The 16,160-nt window shown below is 39.9% G+C and overlaps 1 protein-coding gene across 6 annotated transcripts in view; it reads left to right on the top strand.

Annotated features, from left to right (window-relative positions):
- KDM2A (lysine demethylase 2A) overlaps nucleotides 1–16,160 on the top strand; it is a 95,881-nt gene that overhangs the window by 65,247 nt on the left and 14,474 nt on the right. For 5 of the 6 annotated variants that reach the window (XM_064492082.1, XM_010998147.3, XM_031448525.2 and 2 more), the window contains 6 exons: nucleotides 165–271; nucleotides 645–738; nucleotides 1,917–2,070; nucleotides 2,931–3,046; nucleotides 6,889–7,015; nucleotides 8,589–8,983. In XM_064492082.1, the coding sequence (XP_064348152.1) occupies nucleotides 165–271; nucleotides 645–738; nucleotides 1,917–2,070; nucleotides 2,931–3,046; nucleotides 6,889–7,015; nucleotides 8,589–8,983 (993 nt within the window). Of the gene's footprint in view, nucleotides 1–164; nucleotides 272–644; nucleotides 739–1,916; nucleotides 2,071–2,930; nucleotides 3,047–6,888; nucleotides 7,016–8,588; nucleotides 8,984–14,316; nucleotides 14,732–16,160 lie in introns of those variants that run through there. The other variant, XM_064492083.1, reaches the window with a different exon arrangement.

Genomic DNA, 16,160 nt, shown 5'->3' with positions numbered 1-16,160 from the left:
TAAGATTCACCAACAGATTGTTTGCTTATCATTAAATTGTAGTGTGTATTTTGAGAATTTCTATTTTTCTTAATTTCTATTTCTGTATTTCTAATTTCTTTAAAAATTCTCTTTAATCTCAACCCTTCCTTTGAAGTCTAAACGTTTTCTCCTTCTTTTTAAAGGTGGATTTTATTGACTGGGTAGACAACATGTGGCCAAGGCATTTGAAGGAAAGTCAGACCGAATCAACAAATGCCATCCTGGAGATGCAGTACCCTAAAGTGCAGAAGTATGTGGCTTACCTTGCATTTTCTTCAGTGTGCTGTGGGAGACCAAAGTGATAGCAAGGAGTGGTTCCTTTCTTGGGAAATTTGCTCCATGTCCTAAGTGATCGAAAACATGAGTTATTTAAAGGGTAGACTCTAGTTCCAAAGGGAAGAGTGTATGTAAGATTACCATAGCCCATGATCACATGAAAAAAGAAGTGTATCCTTCTGATAATATGATGACTTGAGATTGCGTTCCTCTCACCAACTGAGAGTTTATTGGGTGGATGATGGGGGCTGGGGAGCAGAGTACATAAGGGGAGAGTATGGCATTGTGGTGGGGAAAGTCCTCTTTTTCTTGTCAGTGCTCTAATGCTGCTGCTTTTCTTGGGTCAGGTACTGTCTGATGAGTGTTCGAGGCTGCTATACCGACTTCCATGTGGACTTTGGTGGTACCTCTGTGTGGTATCACATCCATCAAGGGGGAAAGGTACGGTCATAGTTGTGATGGGGTTTGGAATCTGAAGCGGGTTATGTGACTTTGCTGCAGTTCCTGCATGCTTAAGTATACTCTGGAAACGAGTCTATTAGGAGATTATTCCTACTTGAATCTGGAGAGAATCATAGATTAAGTTGACCTTCTTACCTAGAGTCCAGTAGGAATTAGTAATCATCTAGTCCACTCTCCTTATACCAATAATTGGCACCAGTACTTAGTAAACTTCAGCAGTCCTGTTTCTAGATTTCCAAAGCAGAATTCTCCAAACGAAGGCAAAGAAGTGGTTTTAAGAGTACGAGATAATTTCTCTGTGTGGAAGTGTAATGAAGTAGTACAAGGGAACACAAATTTTGGATAGATTCCAATTAAATCAACAAATTGAGATCCAAAGTACTTTTCCCTATGTGGAGACATTGGTCTGAAATGTAGCCAAAGGAAGCCTTTAAGTCCTGTCTGAGGATATAAATAGATTTTGAAAGATTATCCTCATTCATAAAGACATATATTCTAGCTTGTCAGAGTGCTTCTGAATGCTATGTGAGAATGGAAATGTAGAATTAATATCAGAGGTTTATAGTATTAAACTCTTATTGTTTCCCTTCTCTCGCTTAAGAAGTGAATGCATTTATGAGAGAAAACTAGAACTGGGTTGAAAGCAGATGATGCTTTTAAAGTGTGAGGACCTCATCTAGAACAACTGTACCTCCAAATCCAAAGTCATTTTATTTACTTCGGATTCATTTAAGTGTTATTAAATTTTGTCTTTTTGGTCTTGGTTATTACCTTGGAACAAAGCAACCCAGGCCTGTCTCTTGAAGGTATTGTACCTAACTAATTGTACTTCTTAGGACTATGAAGGCCAAGGGCAAATAAGGGGCTATCTAGGTGACAAGCCAAATGCCATCCTTCTCTCTGAGTCCTGGGTAGGTTATGGGTTCTACAGTCAACTCCCAGGGAAGCTCTAATGCCATTTGATCAAGTGGAGGTCAGAAAATATCTACTCCTTGATGGCCTCTAGAATTTCCCAAATGGTCAAGTTCTGTAGGCTGGGAGAATTACCTGCTTCTCTTCTACCTGTTGGTCTTAACTTTGTTACCTGTTGATTAGTTGAGGGAGCCGACTGGGTCATGTCAATGGCTGTTAACGGACTGAAGTTTTTTAACTCACAGGTCTTCTGGCTCATCCCCCCTACAGCCCACAACCTGGAGCTGTACGAGAATTGGCTGCTGTCAGGGAAACAGGGAGACATCTTTCTGGGTGACCGGGTGTCAGATTGCCAGCGCATAGAGCTCAAGCAGGGCTATACATTCGTCATTCCTTCAGGTAAGCAAGATGGGAAAAAGTGGAGTGTCTACTCTAGCCGCTTTTTTTTTCTTGCAGGAAAAGAAATTGATGGATTACCGCTAAGAATGGTTATGACGCTTATGATGCTGGAGTGGGCAGAAAACAATGGCCTCTCTTCCTATCCTTATGGAATAGATGCTGAGAATTTGTCTTTTTTTTTTTTAAAGGCTATGATTTTTCCACTGAAAGTGTATATCAGAATTGCCAGGAGGCTTTTCAGATCTACAAGTTTGGGCCCCACATTAGCCCTAGATATTCAGGGTCTAGGGGTATGACCTGTTATACAGATGATAAACACCCCTGATTGAGAACTATCTACTCTGCTAAGGGGTGAGTGTGAAGGCTAGAGTGCTGAATCAGTAGTAATTTTTATCAAATCACTAATTCCAAAATAAGTACTTAGAGGAAGCATAGATTTAGGAGTCACAGACCTGTATTAGAATTCTGAGTATGCATTTACCAGCTGACACTAATTTGGTCAAATATCTGAATCCCTGTCTCATACTGTGAGGAGTAAATGACAATGCATGTAAATTCTCTTGTACTTGACCTGGTTCATGTTAGGTACGCCAATAAATGGAAGCAGCATTTCTTAAAAGTTTGTTATATGCTGAACACTTCACATGCATTTTCTCATTTAATGCTTACCAACAACTACATAAAATTTATCCTGGTTTTATAGAGGATATTGAGGCTGCAAGAGGTTCAATAACTTGCCCAACCACAAAGAGGCAGAATCAGAGTAAAAAGTGTGATCTGACAGTCTTGTACTAATTCTCTGAGAGAGCCGAATTGTAACATGTACTTACAGCCACTGCCCTCCGTTCCCTTTCTTCTAGGCTGGATTCATGCTGTGTATACTCCTACAGACACGTTAGTGTTTGGAGGCAATTTTTTGCATAGCTTCAATATCCCCATGCAGTTAAAAATATACAACATTGAAGATCGGACACGGGTACGTAACTGTGCAATAATGGATGTGAGAAGGTTCACTCCATTTAAGCCTGATTTTACAGAAGATTCACTGACACTTTGTTTCAAAACTTTAATTTTTCTTTGACTTAAAATGTAGTGTTCACATTTTAGGAAGACTGAGAAAAGGGTTTTAACAAGATCTACATGTTTGGTATTGGGGACTACCAATTCTTTGAGGGTTTTTATATCTTGGATTTTTATAGGGCTAGAGAGGGACATTTAGTGATTTCTTGAGCCATGTTTTTCTTTTTCATTCTCTTTTAGAATAATTTGGTGTAACAGGATTTATCAACTCAAGATTCACAGCTGTAAATTCATGTATCTCTCTTAGCTTACTACATAACACTCAAACTGTTGTACTTCAATCCATAAATGTGTATGTATACTGCCTTTCTCAGCTGGGGTTCCATGAGAGAATTAAGCCCTGTAGAAAATAGTTTGTATCTAATTTTCTCAGTCTTCCATAGGGTATCACATAGCTGATAAACCATTCAGCATGGCTGAAATAAAATAAAATTTTATTTATAGACACTGAAATTTGTATTTCATACAATTTTCCCATGTCATAAAATGAGCTTCTAGGTTTTTTCTCTCTTTTTTTCAGCCTTTTAAAAATGCGAACAAAAACAACTTCTTAGCTCACAGGTCTTAACAGAGGCAGCAGACCAAATCTACTAGCTGCTGTTTGCCAACCCATGCCTTAGGGAAATAGGGCTTAATTCTTTAGAAGACGCCTAGTTGGTGAGGGCTGAATCATATATGATTAAAGTGTAAATGGTATTGACATTAAGCAGAAATTAAAGTACAAAGTATTTCGGGGATGTGATGTTCACAAGTAGTTCAGCAAAATAGTAACAGTGTAAACGAATAGAGAGTAGCAAATGTGGGGCAGTGTTAACAGTTGGTGAATCTTGGAGAAGCTGTAGCAGTCTCAGTGGTACTGCTCTTGAGGTTTTTGGTGAATTGGAAAGTTTTCAAAACTAAATGTCAAAAAATAACAGTGATACACACTACTATAGGGAGCTATCTTCAATATTTTGTAATAACTTATAATGGAAAAGAACCTGAAAAAGAACTTGTGTGTGTGTGTATCTGAATCACTTTGCTGTACACCTGAAACCAGCACATTGTAAATCAACTATACTTTGACTAAAAAAAATTTTTTAAGTAACAATTAAGGAAGAATTCACAACTTTTAGAAGGAATGGTCAGTGAGCCATTTTGGTGCCTATTTTGAAACATTTATTTTGGTTAGGAGCTGCCTGTTATACACAAGGTTGGTATTATTGGAGTTAACAGAGATTGCCCTGTTAGAATTAAGAGAGAATGCAATGCTTTTAAATCAACTTTATGAGAAAACTTCTGCTCATTTGTTAAGAGTACTGAAACTACAAAAGATAGTATGTAGTTTAGTAGTTTGAAGTTACAATAACAGTAAAAATAGTCTAAATGTTTCAAAAAAGAAAAATTATATATTTTCATGGTAAAATACTCTTATTGAACTCAAAATCATTCTAAGAAGTAATACCACCTACCCTGCTATAAAATTCAATCTGAAAATTAGTTTTTAAAAAGCATTCCATTTTTTTGGCTAAAAATTGCTGTTATACCCATAACTTAATTGTTTGCTCAGTTTGAGGGAAGAAAGGGAGAATGTATATTCAATAGCATAGTTAAAATGAGCACCTTATCTCTGCATGAAAAGTTTCCTGCAGACTGTTAAACTGGTAATAACTGATGTTGATTTACCTATCTAATTTTTTTACACTTTATTAGAAAATGTCAAATTTCAGCATCTGTCGTATTCCATTTTCCCTAAGTATGGCTTAATTCTTTCATTCCAATAAGGAACCCTTATTTCATTGAGTCCTCTACATATGTACATACAGAGTGATTTTTTTTTTATTGCTTTCTACACCAACCTTTTACATTCTAAAACCAACCTGACATCTGCTCATTATGTTACTAACTTCTATAAACTTAGAGTTTAACTTACAAGAGAATGTACAGAGAATGCTTTACAAAAGAAATATAAATTGTATTGTAAATTTAAAGCATGCAATGTTTTGGTTATTTTTGCCATGCCAGTAAAAAAAAAAAATACACTATTTAAACTTGAGTGTTGGTAATTATTCTACTAATGGGGCTTAAAGGCTCAATAATTTTATAATGAGGATTAAATACAATTTTTAAAAAATTTTAACCGAGTCTTAGAAATTGTGTGCTCTGCAGGATGTGGCAGCATAGGTAAAATGTAATAGGGCAGGTTGGGTGCGTGATGTCTCGGCTGTTACTAACATTGTCTGATGACTTCCAGAAGTTTAATGCCCTTTTAATACTTTCTTTTTCTTTTTTTTTTTTTCTTTTACTGTCAGTATTACTTAGCTCTCCATAGAGTCCCAGAGGGTTTGGGTTGTCCTGAACTTTCTAATAAAGACCTTTCCAGAAAAGTGGTAATACACCTGAAAGGCGAGCAGAGAAACCCAGTGTATTATATTTAATTTGGGGGGACCAAGTATCTCTTAATTCTTGTGTTCCTGTCTACTTTAACAGAAGTAAATTAATTTGATTTTCAAATAAGGGATGAGAAAACTTCTGGTTGTTAAAGCTATAGTCACATAAGAGACCCAGATGCAGGGCCTGGCTCCTGCATTGGAAGGCTAATGAAAAGTATGTCTCTGCCTTGCAATGAAGAAAATGATCTTCTCATGCCACAATGATGCCCTGTGACCTAGCAAAGGGTTTTGAAAAGGGACTTCTGTGTCTCCTTGAATCAGGAAGACTACCTTACATGGAGCTTTGAAAGGGATGGGAACATTCTCAGGAGTTACATATTCAAAACAGTCCTAAAAGTATTGTTTGCCTTCTTGTTTTGAAAGATGGCTTGTCTAAAAGAAAATGGGCAAACTATATAGGCCTCCCTCAGATATTGCAGGTTCGATTCCACTCGACAAAGTGAATATTGTGATAAAATTGAGTCAGGAATTTTTTGGTTTCCCAGTGAGTGCCGTATAAAAGAAAAGTACATACATTACTTTTAAATTACTTTATTGCTAAAAAAATGCTAAGCACCATCTGACACTGCAGGGTTGCCACAGACCTTCAATCTGTAAAAGATACAGTATCTACGGAACACAGTAAAGCAAAGCACAATAAAATGAGGCATGCCTGTATTTAGGATAGTCCCCATCATTGATCTTCCTCACTGGTTAATCCTTGCTGATTTGCCATTTCGTTGACTATGAATAGATCTAAAAGGCAATTCTTTTTATTATTATTCAGTTGGAATAACTTCATGCTACTTTGGGGGAGAATGGAAAGAAAACTAAGGATAGTGGCTATTAGGTCAGGCAGAATAGTAATCTGATTTGTAGACATGCCATCTTGACAGACTGCAAAGTATGGTATAGGTAAGCTGAGAATTAATGGTGGGGAAAATACTCAGTCTCGTGTCCTAGACTGGATATAGCTTGAGAATGAGTCTCTAATCATACTTCTGTATATGTAAAGACATAATAAGAACATACAACTTTATCTCATGTCCTGTTTTTCAGTATGTTCTGTTTCATGGCCTTCTGATTCAGGGTAAAACTATAGTAAGGGCAGGAGTGGATGGTATGCTTTTGTAGCCTAAGAACCTAAAGCAATTTTCTTAAGTATATTGTGTCTTACTCCTAACATTCTATTCTCCATCTCAGAACTTCTTTTCGATGCTTTCCCAACCAGGACAGCTTCTTGGTGGTTCCAGTGATCCTGTTTGTTAATCTCTTTCCTTGAAAATTGTTATCAGCTTGATTTTCTCATTATTTTGTTCCTGTATAGGTTCCAAATAAGTTCCGCTATCCATTCTACTATGAGATGTGTTGGTACGTGTTGGAGCGCTACGTGTACTGCATAACCAACCGCTCCCACCTAACTAAGGAATTTCAGAAAGAGTCCCTGAGCATGGGTAAGTGTCCTGCCTACACAAACTTTCAAAACACCCTGCAGGACTGAGGGTGGGACCAGGAATATTATGTAGACTGTTGCTCAGTAGTTTTTTTATTTTGTCTTTTTTACTTATTTACTTAGAAGTACCAAATGCATTCATTAAAGCTGAATACTGATTACAGCTGATCCTTTTACCCTGATCTGAATTACTAGGCTAAATGAAATATTCTGGATCTCATCTTTGTCTGAGTTGTTAGTACTTAGCTCCTCAAAAAAGTGATCAGTTGTCTAACATGTTTTATTGTATAAAGAATGGTCTTTGGCACAATAAAAACTAGGAATATATCATCAAAATTACTCTTACTATATTCCAGGCACCAAACTAAGAAGTTTACATACATGAAGTTCTTATTATTACCTGTGAGATAGGTATTATTATCCTTATTTTATAAATGGGGACATTAAGGTTCAAGGAAATTAAAAAACATGTCCATGATTTGAGAGTTAATTAGTGGGAAAACTACAGCTTAACTGAGGTTGGTAAGTCTAAAATGTATCTTCTTAATCTCTGTGCTTTAATGTTTCCCCTGCTTCTATCAAGAGAAATATTTTATTGGATGTCAAGATAGTTTCAGTTACACATTTTTAGGCTACTTCATGCCTTAAAAATAAAAAAGGAGGTAACACTGTAATATCCTGAGGGGTCACATATTTCATGGAATCTTCAGTCTAAGCAAGATACTTTTTGCCTTAGCATTTTCCTGTGAAGATAGTTTATATTGTCATTTGAAAATAAACCATGCTCACCAATATGTGAAAGCAGGATATAGAATTGTATATACAGCACAATCCCAATTTCGTTTAAAAATACATCAAAGCATAGTCTTACACATATGTATAGAAAAAGGTGGAAAGAAAATACATCACGCTGTTGAGTTGTTTTCCAAAGGTGGAAGCTTATGGGATGACTTACTTATTTGCACCTTCCTGTGTTTTCTAAATTACTAATACTCAGTGTGTATTACTTTCATAATAAAAGATCAGTTAACATTTAAAAATTCTTTTCATTAAAACTTTTATTTTCACTTTATTTTGACTGTCAAAATCTTTCTTTTAAAAAATATTCACTTTGTTTTGTTATGTTAGCCATGTTGCTAGGATTTCAATTCCAAAGCTTAATTTTACGACCAAAATGTGAACAAAACTATTTTTTAAATATGTGTTTCATACTGTCTGCTTTTTAAAAAGGTAATGAAATCATAATGCCAAGTTTGAACTTGCAACTAATTTACAGCCATTTTCATAGGTAGCTTATTTACAGCACACAGTTTAAGGACTGCGCTCTTCCCAATCTTTTTAAAAATCCAATTGACTGTTACCTCAGTTGTCCTACCAGCTCAGGATCCTGTTTTTACCTGTAACTGTGATTTTCAATAGTGGACAAATGGGTTGGGGTAAGAAAGACCATTATTAAAACGTGACAGCTTTGTCATTTATAACCTCAGGGCCTCTCCCGTGCTACCTATTTCTCTCATTGGTCACATGGCCAAGTGGCATGTTCTTACTACATTTTTTTTCCTTCATGCTGGCAGATTTGGAGTTAAATGGGTTGGAGTCCGGAAATGTGGATGAGGAAGCAGTGGATCGAGAACCCCGGCGCTTGAGCAGTAGACGTTCTGTCCTCACTAGCCCTGTAGCCAATGGGGTCAACCTGGATTATGATGGACTAGGCAAAACCTGCCGAAGTCTTCCAAGTCTGAAGAAAACTTTGTCTGGGGACTCGTCCTCTGACTCTAGCCGGGGTTCCCACAATGGCCAAGTGTGGGATCCCCAGTGTAGCCCCCGAAAGGATAGGCAGGTGCATCTGACCCACTTTGAGCTTGAAGGCCTTCGTTGCCTTGTAGATAAATTGGAATCTCTGCCGCTGCACAAGAAATGTGTCCCCACAGGGATAGAAGATGAAGATGCTCTCATTGCTGATGTAAAGGTAAGGGTTGGTCATATTGCGTGACAGCTGTTGATCTAGCTAGGGCAGTCAGTTTCTGGGTGCTAAAAGAGAAAATACAGGGATTTTGGATAAACTTGGTTCAACCAGCAAGAAGTTAATATGTATATGGGTGTGTTTGTACCATACAGTGTTTCAATTCTTAGAATGAAATTAGTTCCCTGTTATGAAAATACTAACACTTGTATGTTCAGTTAGGACTTAAATCTAGTCTTAAAAACGCAGATTTCAGGCTGACCTTAAAAATAAAGGAGAACCTGAAAAAATGTTTGTATTAAGAAATGCTACTTCAATCTTAAATTATCCTCAGATAAAGAGGCCTCTTTCAGAATAAAAGTGGCCAGTAACAATCTACCAGTCTCACCCTAAGCAGATTTAGAGGAAAGAAATTGTTCTATGTTGGGTTATATTGAACAGGTTAAGCATATTTAGCTTCAAATTGATCTAATATTAAGAATTAAATATGTTGGGGCAGCTTCTGAGAAAAGTGTCATTTTAAGCATACTTATCCTAGTTTTGAAGATTACTAATGCTGGGAGACTTCTTTAGAAAGAAGACAAATATATAATATAACATAAAGAAACTTGATATAGCTACCTCAAGAAAGAATTCCAAAGACTGGGATAGAACCTGGACTTCCTATTTTTTTTAATTTTTTCTTTCTTTGATTGACATTTTAATTGTATCTTATTGTTTATGCATCAGTGAAATGCTGAAAACTTTTAAGAGACTAAAAGGGATGGTAACCTAGTGAGGTTGGTCCTCTCCATAGTGACAGAAGCTGGACAGTTGGTTTTATAGTTTGGTTTTATTAAGTTTATTCTAGACAAGGCAGGTGGTATCACTGTGGCTTGTATTTATGAGAGGAAGTGACAAAGTTCTCGGTGAGTGTGGTCCTCTATCTGTACTGATTAATGTGCAGCAAAACAAACTTAGCCATACTTTTCCAGACTCATAAACCAGATCCCAGACTCATTTCCCACCCCTGAGTGAGCAGAGGGCACAAATTTATTGTTTTCCTTTGTGGTGGGACATACATAATTACATTTTCCTAAGAGTTGAGTGTAGCGTCTTTCTTTGTTTCTACAGAAGTTTCTTTTTTTAATGTAACTATTTCACCATGGATATATGTGGGAAACATTAAATTGTGACTTTGGCAACTTACTAACTTGTGTAATTGCCTTTAGGAACCCTAAGAAGAAAGATTTGTAAGTTTATATCTCACTAAAATTCTTTTGGCCTGGGTATCTGTATTTCTAATTCATGAGAAAGAAAAAATATCTTTTCAGTCCTAAGGGATGTCTTTAGATAGATTTGATTTCATTGAATCCAGTTGTAGGAAGTCATATTATAATTCACTAATCAGTTGTACAAGGTAAAGTGTCATAATAGAAATACACAAACTCCCTTAACTTAACTAATGTAGTTAAATAAGGATATTTGTGGAAGGATAGTTGTTGCGGGGAAATGTAGAAAGATTTGGGTCAAATATTAAGCAGAGTAGGAGGTAGCAAGAAGGGGAATAAGTTAAGAAAAGCCATCTAAAGAGATCTCAGCATTTATGGAAAGTGTCTAGAGAGAGCTTCCTTCTGTTTATCAGGAATCATGAAAAACATGGCTGCCGTTGCTGGTAAGACAGTGGCATAGAGAGCAGAGCATGAGAAATGAGCGGCCCAGTAGGAGGAGTGCGTGGACTGACCGCGTTTAAGTTCTCCCTTTGCTCATTTACTCAGTACCATGATCAAAATGCAGCTGATAGCAAAGCAAAATATTTAGACCCCAGCTCTGCAGGTAGTTTCTCTTAAGACAAGATGGATTAATTATTCCTACATTTGACCAGTTGTGTTTAATCTGAGCTTCAGATATAGTGAGTTTAGGGCTTGAACACTTTGAGAATCTGTCTGCGCATTACCAGAGGGAAAAGGCACAGGATGGGGTGGGTGTCGAATCACGGCGCAGCTGGAGACTGCAGTGCTCCAGAACTTGCTGTCTGTAGCACAGAAGGCTACACTGCAGTGCAGGGCAGAGGCAAGTCCAGAGTTTACCCTTCCTGTAGAGGAGGAATTCTTTCTTGTTGTAGCCTATATGGCTCTTACAAATAACTAGCAAAAGAGATGAGAGGAAAAGTGGTAAGGTGAGATATCCTTAATTCCATATTCCCTGGAAGAAAAGTCCATTTTAGTGACGTGATAAGAGGGCTTTGAAGCTTCTAAACTGTTCTAGAGTGTTGAAGAAAGAATCACAGGGTGTAGAGTTGGAAGGGGATTAGATAAAAAGTGGGTCATTTAAAAGTGCTGATTTATTGGTAAAGTTCAGGGGAAGGTGCTGTATGTATAAAGTTCTATTTGGGAGGGGTGCAAGTGGCCTTGACTCCTAATCAAAAATTGAGAAGCCATGTCCTTAGGAAATGTTGAATAAAGAGGTAGAACCTAGAGCAGTATGTACAGTGCAATCCCTTTGATGTAAGAAAGTCTCTGTGTATGTGCACTGCAGTAGGGCTGGAGGGGGCATAGCAGATGCTGCCAGTGGGTCACAGCAAGGCAGTGGGACCGCGAAGACTCTGAAGTTTTAATCAGACTTTATTGTTTTGTTTGTGTTTATTTTGGTAATAAAGGAGCTCTTAATGTATGTACATATATAAAAAGAACCTTTTTAATATATTGATATATTTGGCTGCCCAGCTCATTTAATGAAACAATTTCAATGTTACTGAATATTTTTCCACTTTTCTGTTTTCTCTGAAACATTTTGATAGCTTAGCAAAGATGTGACTTTGGGCAGGGTACTAGATCTATAAAGGCCTAGTTTCTCCTCTGTAAATAACATCCACCTTATTTGGGGGTGTTATGAAAATTAATGTTAATGTTAGTAACTAGTACTTAATGAACAGCATCATTATTACAGAAAAAAAAATAGCTGTTACAAATCGGTGAAAAATTCACTTATTCCACTGCTGTGAATAGTTCCTGCCTATGCTCTGCCAGGAACAGGCTTAGTGTTGGTACAAATATGCAAACATGCTGTGGACCCAACCCTCAGGGGGCTTACAGTCCACTGGTAGAGCAGGCATTTTAAGTGGGCTAAGAAAGAAAGTGCATTCTAGATTTACAGGTGCTGGGCATGACATAAGGCATTGTGTGAACACTGAAATTTGAAATTTTTTTCTTTGTGGTACAGTAGGTTATTGCTGCCCTGATCTAAGATTTTAACATTTTATTTTGTAGCTATGATCTAAAAGTTTACATGAGGCTCCATCTCAGGAGTGTGATGGGTCTAAAGCAGAGAGTGTTGGTTGTGAATAAATACAAAAACATTAATCAGAAATTTTCTTCATCTGACACTTCAAGGGTGATTCTGACACTAATAAAGAGAAGAACCGATAAGAGGACCGAGTTTAATTAGACTTTAATCCATTAAGTCAGATTAGGAGGGAAAAAACATATATAAATAAAACTTCACTTGCAGTTTTTACTAACAAGATATTTTATAGTAATTAACACATTCTGACTGAGTAAAAGGTTTTAAATAATTTAATTCAGCTACAAGGCATATAAGTTTAGGTTAGAATAAATACAATTCTTTAAAAATGTTTTCATTATATTCCTGTATTATGTAATGTAATTGTCATGTTCTTGCTGATTCCCATCTTTGTTGCCTTTTATTCTGAATTAATAGAGAAAAAATTAGGCTTTATTTAACTTGTGATTTGGAAACTTCTGAATGAGTTTCCTAGTACCCTGTCTAGTTTTTGTCCTTGGTGACCTCTGGATTTTGTGCTGGCTACATCTTGAACTTGTATTTTGTTTTGGAGTAACATGTTTCTCTTAAGTATTTGTGCGTACTTTTCATTCCTCTAGGTTAGATAGTACTAAGACCAAAATAAGCATTTTCCAGAAGACATCTCACATTGTTAAGGAAAGTTTTTCTAACATAATAGGCTGATTGCACAGGGTCTTTGAGTCTTAAGATAAAGTGCAAACAAGGGTTTAGGATTAGAATGACCATATAAACATTTCCAAGAAGAGCTCCACAGAAGAACACAAAATTCCCTCCTTTCCTTGGTAAACTACTGTAAAAATTAAAATATGCAGCCCCTGGCATCTAAAGCCTCAGGCCCCAGGCCCCAGAGAGTTTTTTAGGCCACTGACTCTATACCAGAAACTCACCAAAACAACTGTCCTGGAATAAGCTGGAATAAAATAGGCATGTTTCCAATTGTAAGCGCTAGATTCTCAGTGGCCTGAGATGTTTATTTTAAAGCAACTTCTGTAATTTCCAGAAAAGCCAAGTTACATTTGTGAGAGTCTGAAAATTACATAATTCTGGATTCAAAACATGAGATACTATAGCCTGAGAGAGTGCTTGTTCAGTCGGAGCTTAACTCTGGCTGTGGATTGGTGCATGGAGAGTGGGTGACATGTCACTTGAGTGGCTGTTGGGGTGGCATCAAGGTGTCCGACAGGATGCAGAGTTGGCTGCTTTTATTCAGGGAATATCAAAAATGAGGCAGGCCAAACAAACCACTAGAAAAGTGTCCTGAGGGTGGGGTAATCCGAGGGGCAGAGTCAGTATAACAAATTGTGGTCCCAGAAGACTGGCAGATGTGGAGTTGGCAGATGCACTTTCAGCAGTTCCCTATGCCTGCTTCTGAGGCAGGAGAATAAAGCTCCTTGACCTGAGGTTGCACCTTAGCTGGTTAGATGGAATTGCTAGAATTGCTGCCTCGGTGTCTCTATTAGTGGTGGACCTCCTCGTGGGGACCCAAGGCAGTCATGTGTTGTGGAAGTAGTTAATGTTAAACAGACATATTGTGTAGAATATCTCAGTATTGGTTGAACTGTGTCATTCCTGAAGGTTTGTCTGGAAACTTGTGCTGGTTCTAGCTTCTGGGCTGGGAGAGAGGGGCAGTGAGGGCAGGTGAGGCAGGGAGAGAAGGTAACTCCAGAAGAGCTCAGCTCTGGGCCTGGCTCATCCACCCAGGCGGAACTTCGGGCGACTCACCGGTCTGCCTAAGAGTGGGAAGTGGGGGGGGGGGGGTGCGTGCGCGCGCACGCGCGCGCGCGGTCAGCCAGAGAGCCCTGGCTGTAACGACCAGAGGTGACCCTGAGGGGAAGGGTGTGGATTGAGACAAGGGCAGACCGGACACAGAATGGGTTAAAGCCTTCCCTTTCGCTGGCGCCTTCAGAAGTCGGCCAGCGAGAGCCCTCGGGGCGGCCCTGGGTTCTCCTATTGCAGCGCTGGTGGGAGGGAGAGGGCGGGAGCACGGCCCGGGTCCCCTCCCCGGGCAGGCTCTCCTCCAATCGCCGAGGAGAGAGCGGTTGCCCAGCACACCCCCTCCTGACTCTGCAGCAGGACGCTGGGCCGTCTGCTGGCTCGCTCACTCGCGCTCGGCTCCCCTCCTGCCATCTTCCGTTGCAAAGCATTTCTGGGAGCTGCATGTGGGTGACGCAGCAGCATTGTTCGCAGGCACAGGAAGCCGCGGCTGAGCTGAAGGGCTGGAGAAGGAGCTCAGAGCACTGCACGCCGCTCTGGGTAGCCTGAAGGGTTATAGCCGGACCGTCCTGCCTTTCACTCTGGGAGATTTCAGAATTTTCAAGTAAATCGGGATTTTTCCTAGAGGCAGAAAACCTAACTCCTTCAGCACAACTTCCAACACAGAAAGCAAAACAAAGACGCTGGGGAAACTTCAACCAAGCGCCTCGGCAGCTCCAGAGCGACGAGAAACACAAGGTCAGGCAGGCGGGCAGCAAACCCTTTCTGGTTCGGGGTGTGTGTAACTGTAGGGACTTTTGTCTCGGCGAAGAAGCAGAGGAACTGCCTGCCGGGCGAGTCCAGGACAACGCTTAGGTTACTTCTTGTCGGTTGAGCTATCACTGCACTTGTTCCGTCTCCTGGTGGGATGTGCTTTCGAATTGGGTCGCTTGGCTTTTGGGAATCTTTCCGCCTTCTCTACCCAGGTGCCCGCCGTTCTCTTCCCCTCCTTGGGATGTGTGGGGTGTGGGCTTGTGTTTGAATGTTCTCCTGAGTGCCAGGAGCCTAGATGGGCGTTAGCCTTCCCGCACTCCACCCCCGCTCCCCGTCCCAAACCCCGTCTGGTGAAGGGTGGTGGCTTCTTTATATGGTTTCTTGAAGGGCCTCAGCTGCAATCTGCCTTTTTTGACGAAGCAGGGCTGCTTGGGTGTATGGCCCCAGTGAAATAGGGCTTGGAAGGAAATCTGCATTTCCCTCCACACCCACACAGACCCTAGTAACTGAGTCGTGTATGTGTGAACAGCTTCCCCCCACCCCCCACAACGCAGACACAGTTTCTCCACCTACCCTTCCCTGTCCCCCACAAATATCTTGCAGGTAGACTGCTTTTGGTGAGTAGTTAGGTTCCTTTTCTACTCTTGAACAATCGTGGATCTTTCTGTGCAGTCTGTTTTGCTGAAAGTGGAAAGTCCCTGTCTGTGGACAGCTCAGTGCTCTCAGGCAGAGGAAATGGGCAGAGTCCTACTCCTCGGCTCTGCGGAGTGGGGGAGGGCAGCTGTGCACTCCTTGCACCCATTTTGAATGGACCTGAATTTGTCACCCTGGGGAGATTAGGAGCCCATACCAGAGCCCCATCCCACGTGGCACTGCACCCCGCCTCCTCACCCCCACGCAGTGTGGTGCTAGCAGGAGGCTCCGGAATAGGATGCCATAGCAACTCGAAGTAAATAAAACGGCTGCAAATGAAATCAGTTTGGGGGAGGGTGAGAGGCATCTGGAGACTTAGCAGAGGGGATCATCCGTGGAGGAGCTTTGTGAGTTTGAGTTAAGGGTCTTGGAGTCCCAGCTCTGGAGGCGGAGCGTGATCCTTAGGTTAAGGATGAAAATGCGCGGTAGAGGAATGTGGCATGCTTCAAAAAGTCCTGGTCTCTAGATGCAGACCCCAAAGGATTATGAGAATGATTATTAAAAATGGCCCACGCATGCTGACCTTTCCAGGATCAAAGTTTAGTTTTTCTCTGAAACAGTTAATATCCTGTACACACCTAAAGAACCAGAAAGAAATCGTATAACTTGTCTTCCTGGATTTGTGTTCTTTTGCTGTTGCCATTACTTTAGGGCTTTTGAGGTCAGAGAAGGGATTCTGGGAAGAGGCAAAGAGGGATTTCATTCTGCTAGAAAGATTGAG

Source organism: Camelus dromedarius, chromosome 12 (assembly GCF_036321535.1).
Source record: "Camelus dromedarius isolate mCamDro1 chromosome 12, mCamDro1.pat, whole genome shotgun sequence".
Lineage (NCBI taxonomy): Eukaryota > Metazoa > Chordata > Mammalia > Artiodactyla > Camelidae > Camelus > Camelus dromedarius.
This window is presented reverse-complemented; position numbering and strand designations above follow the sequence as displayed.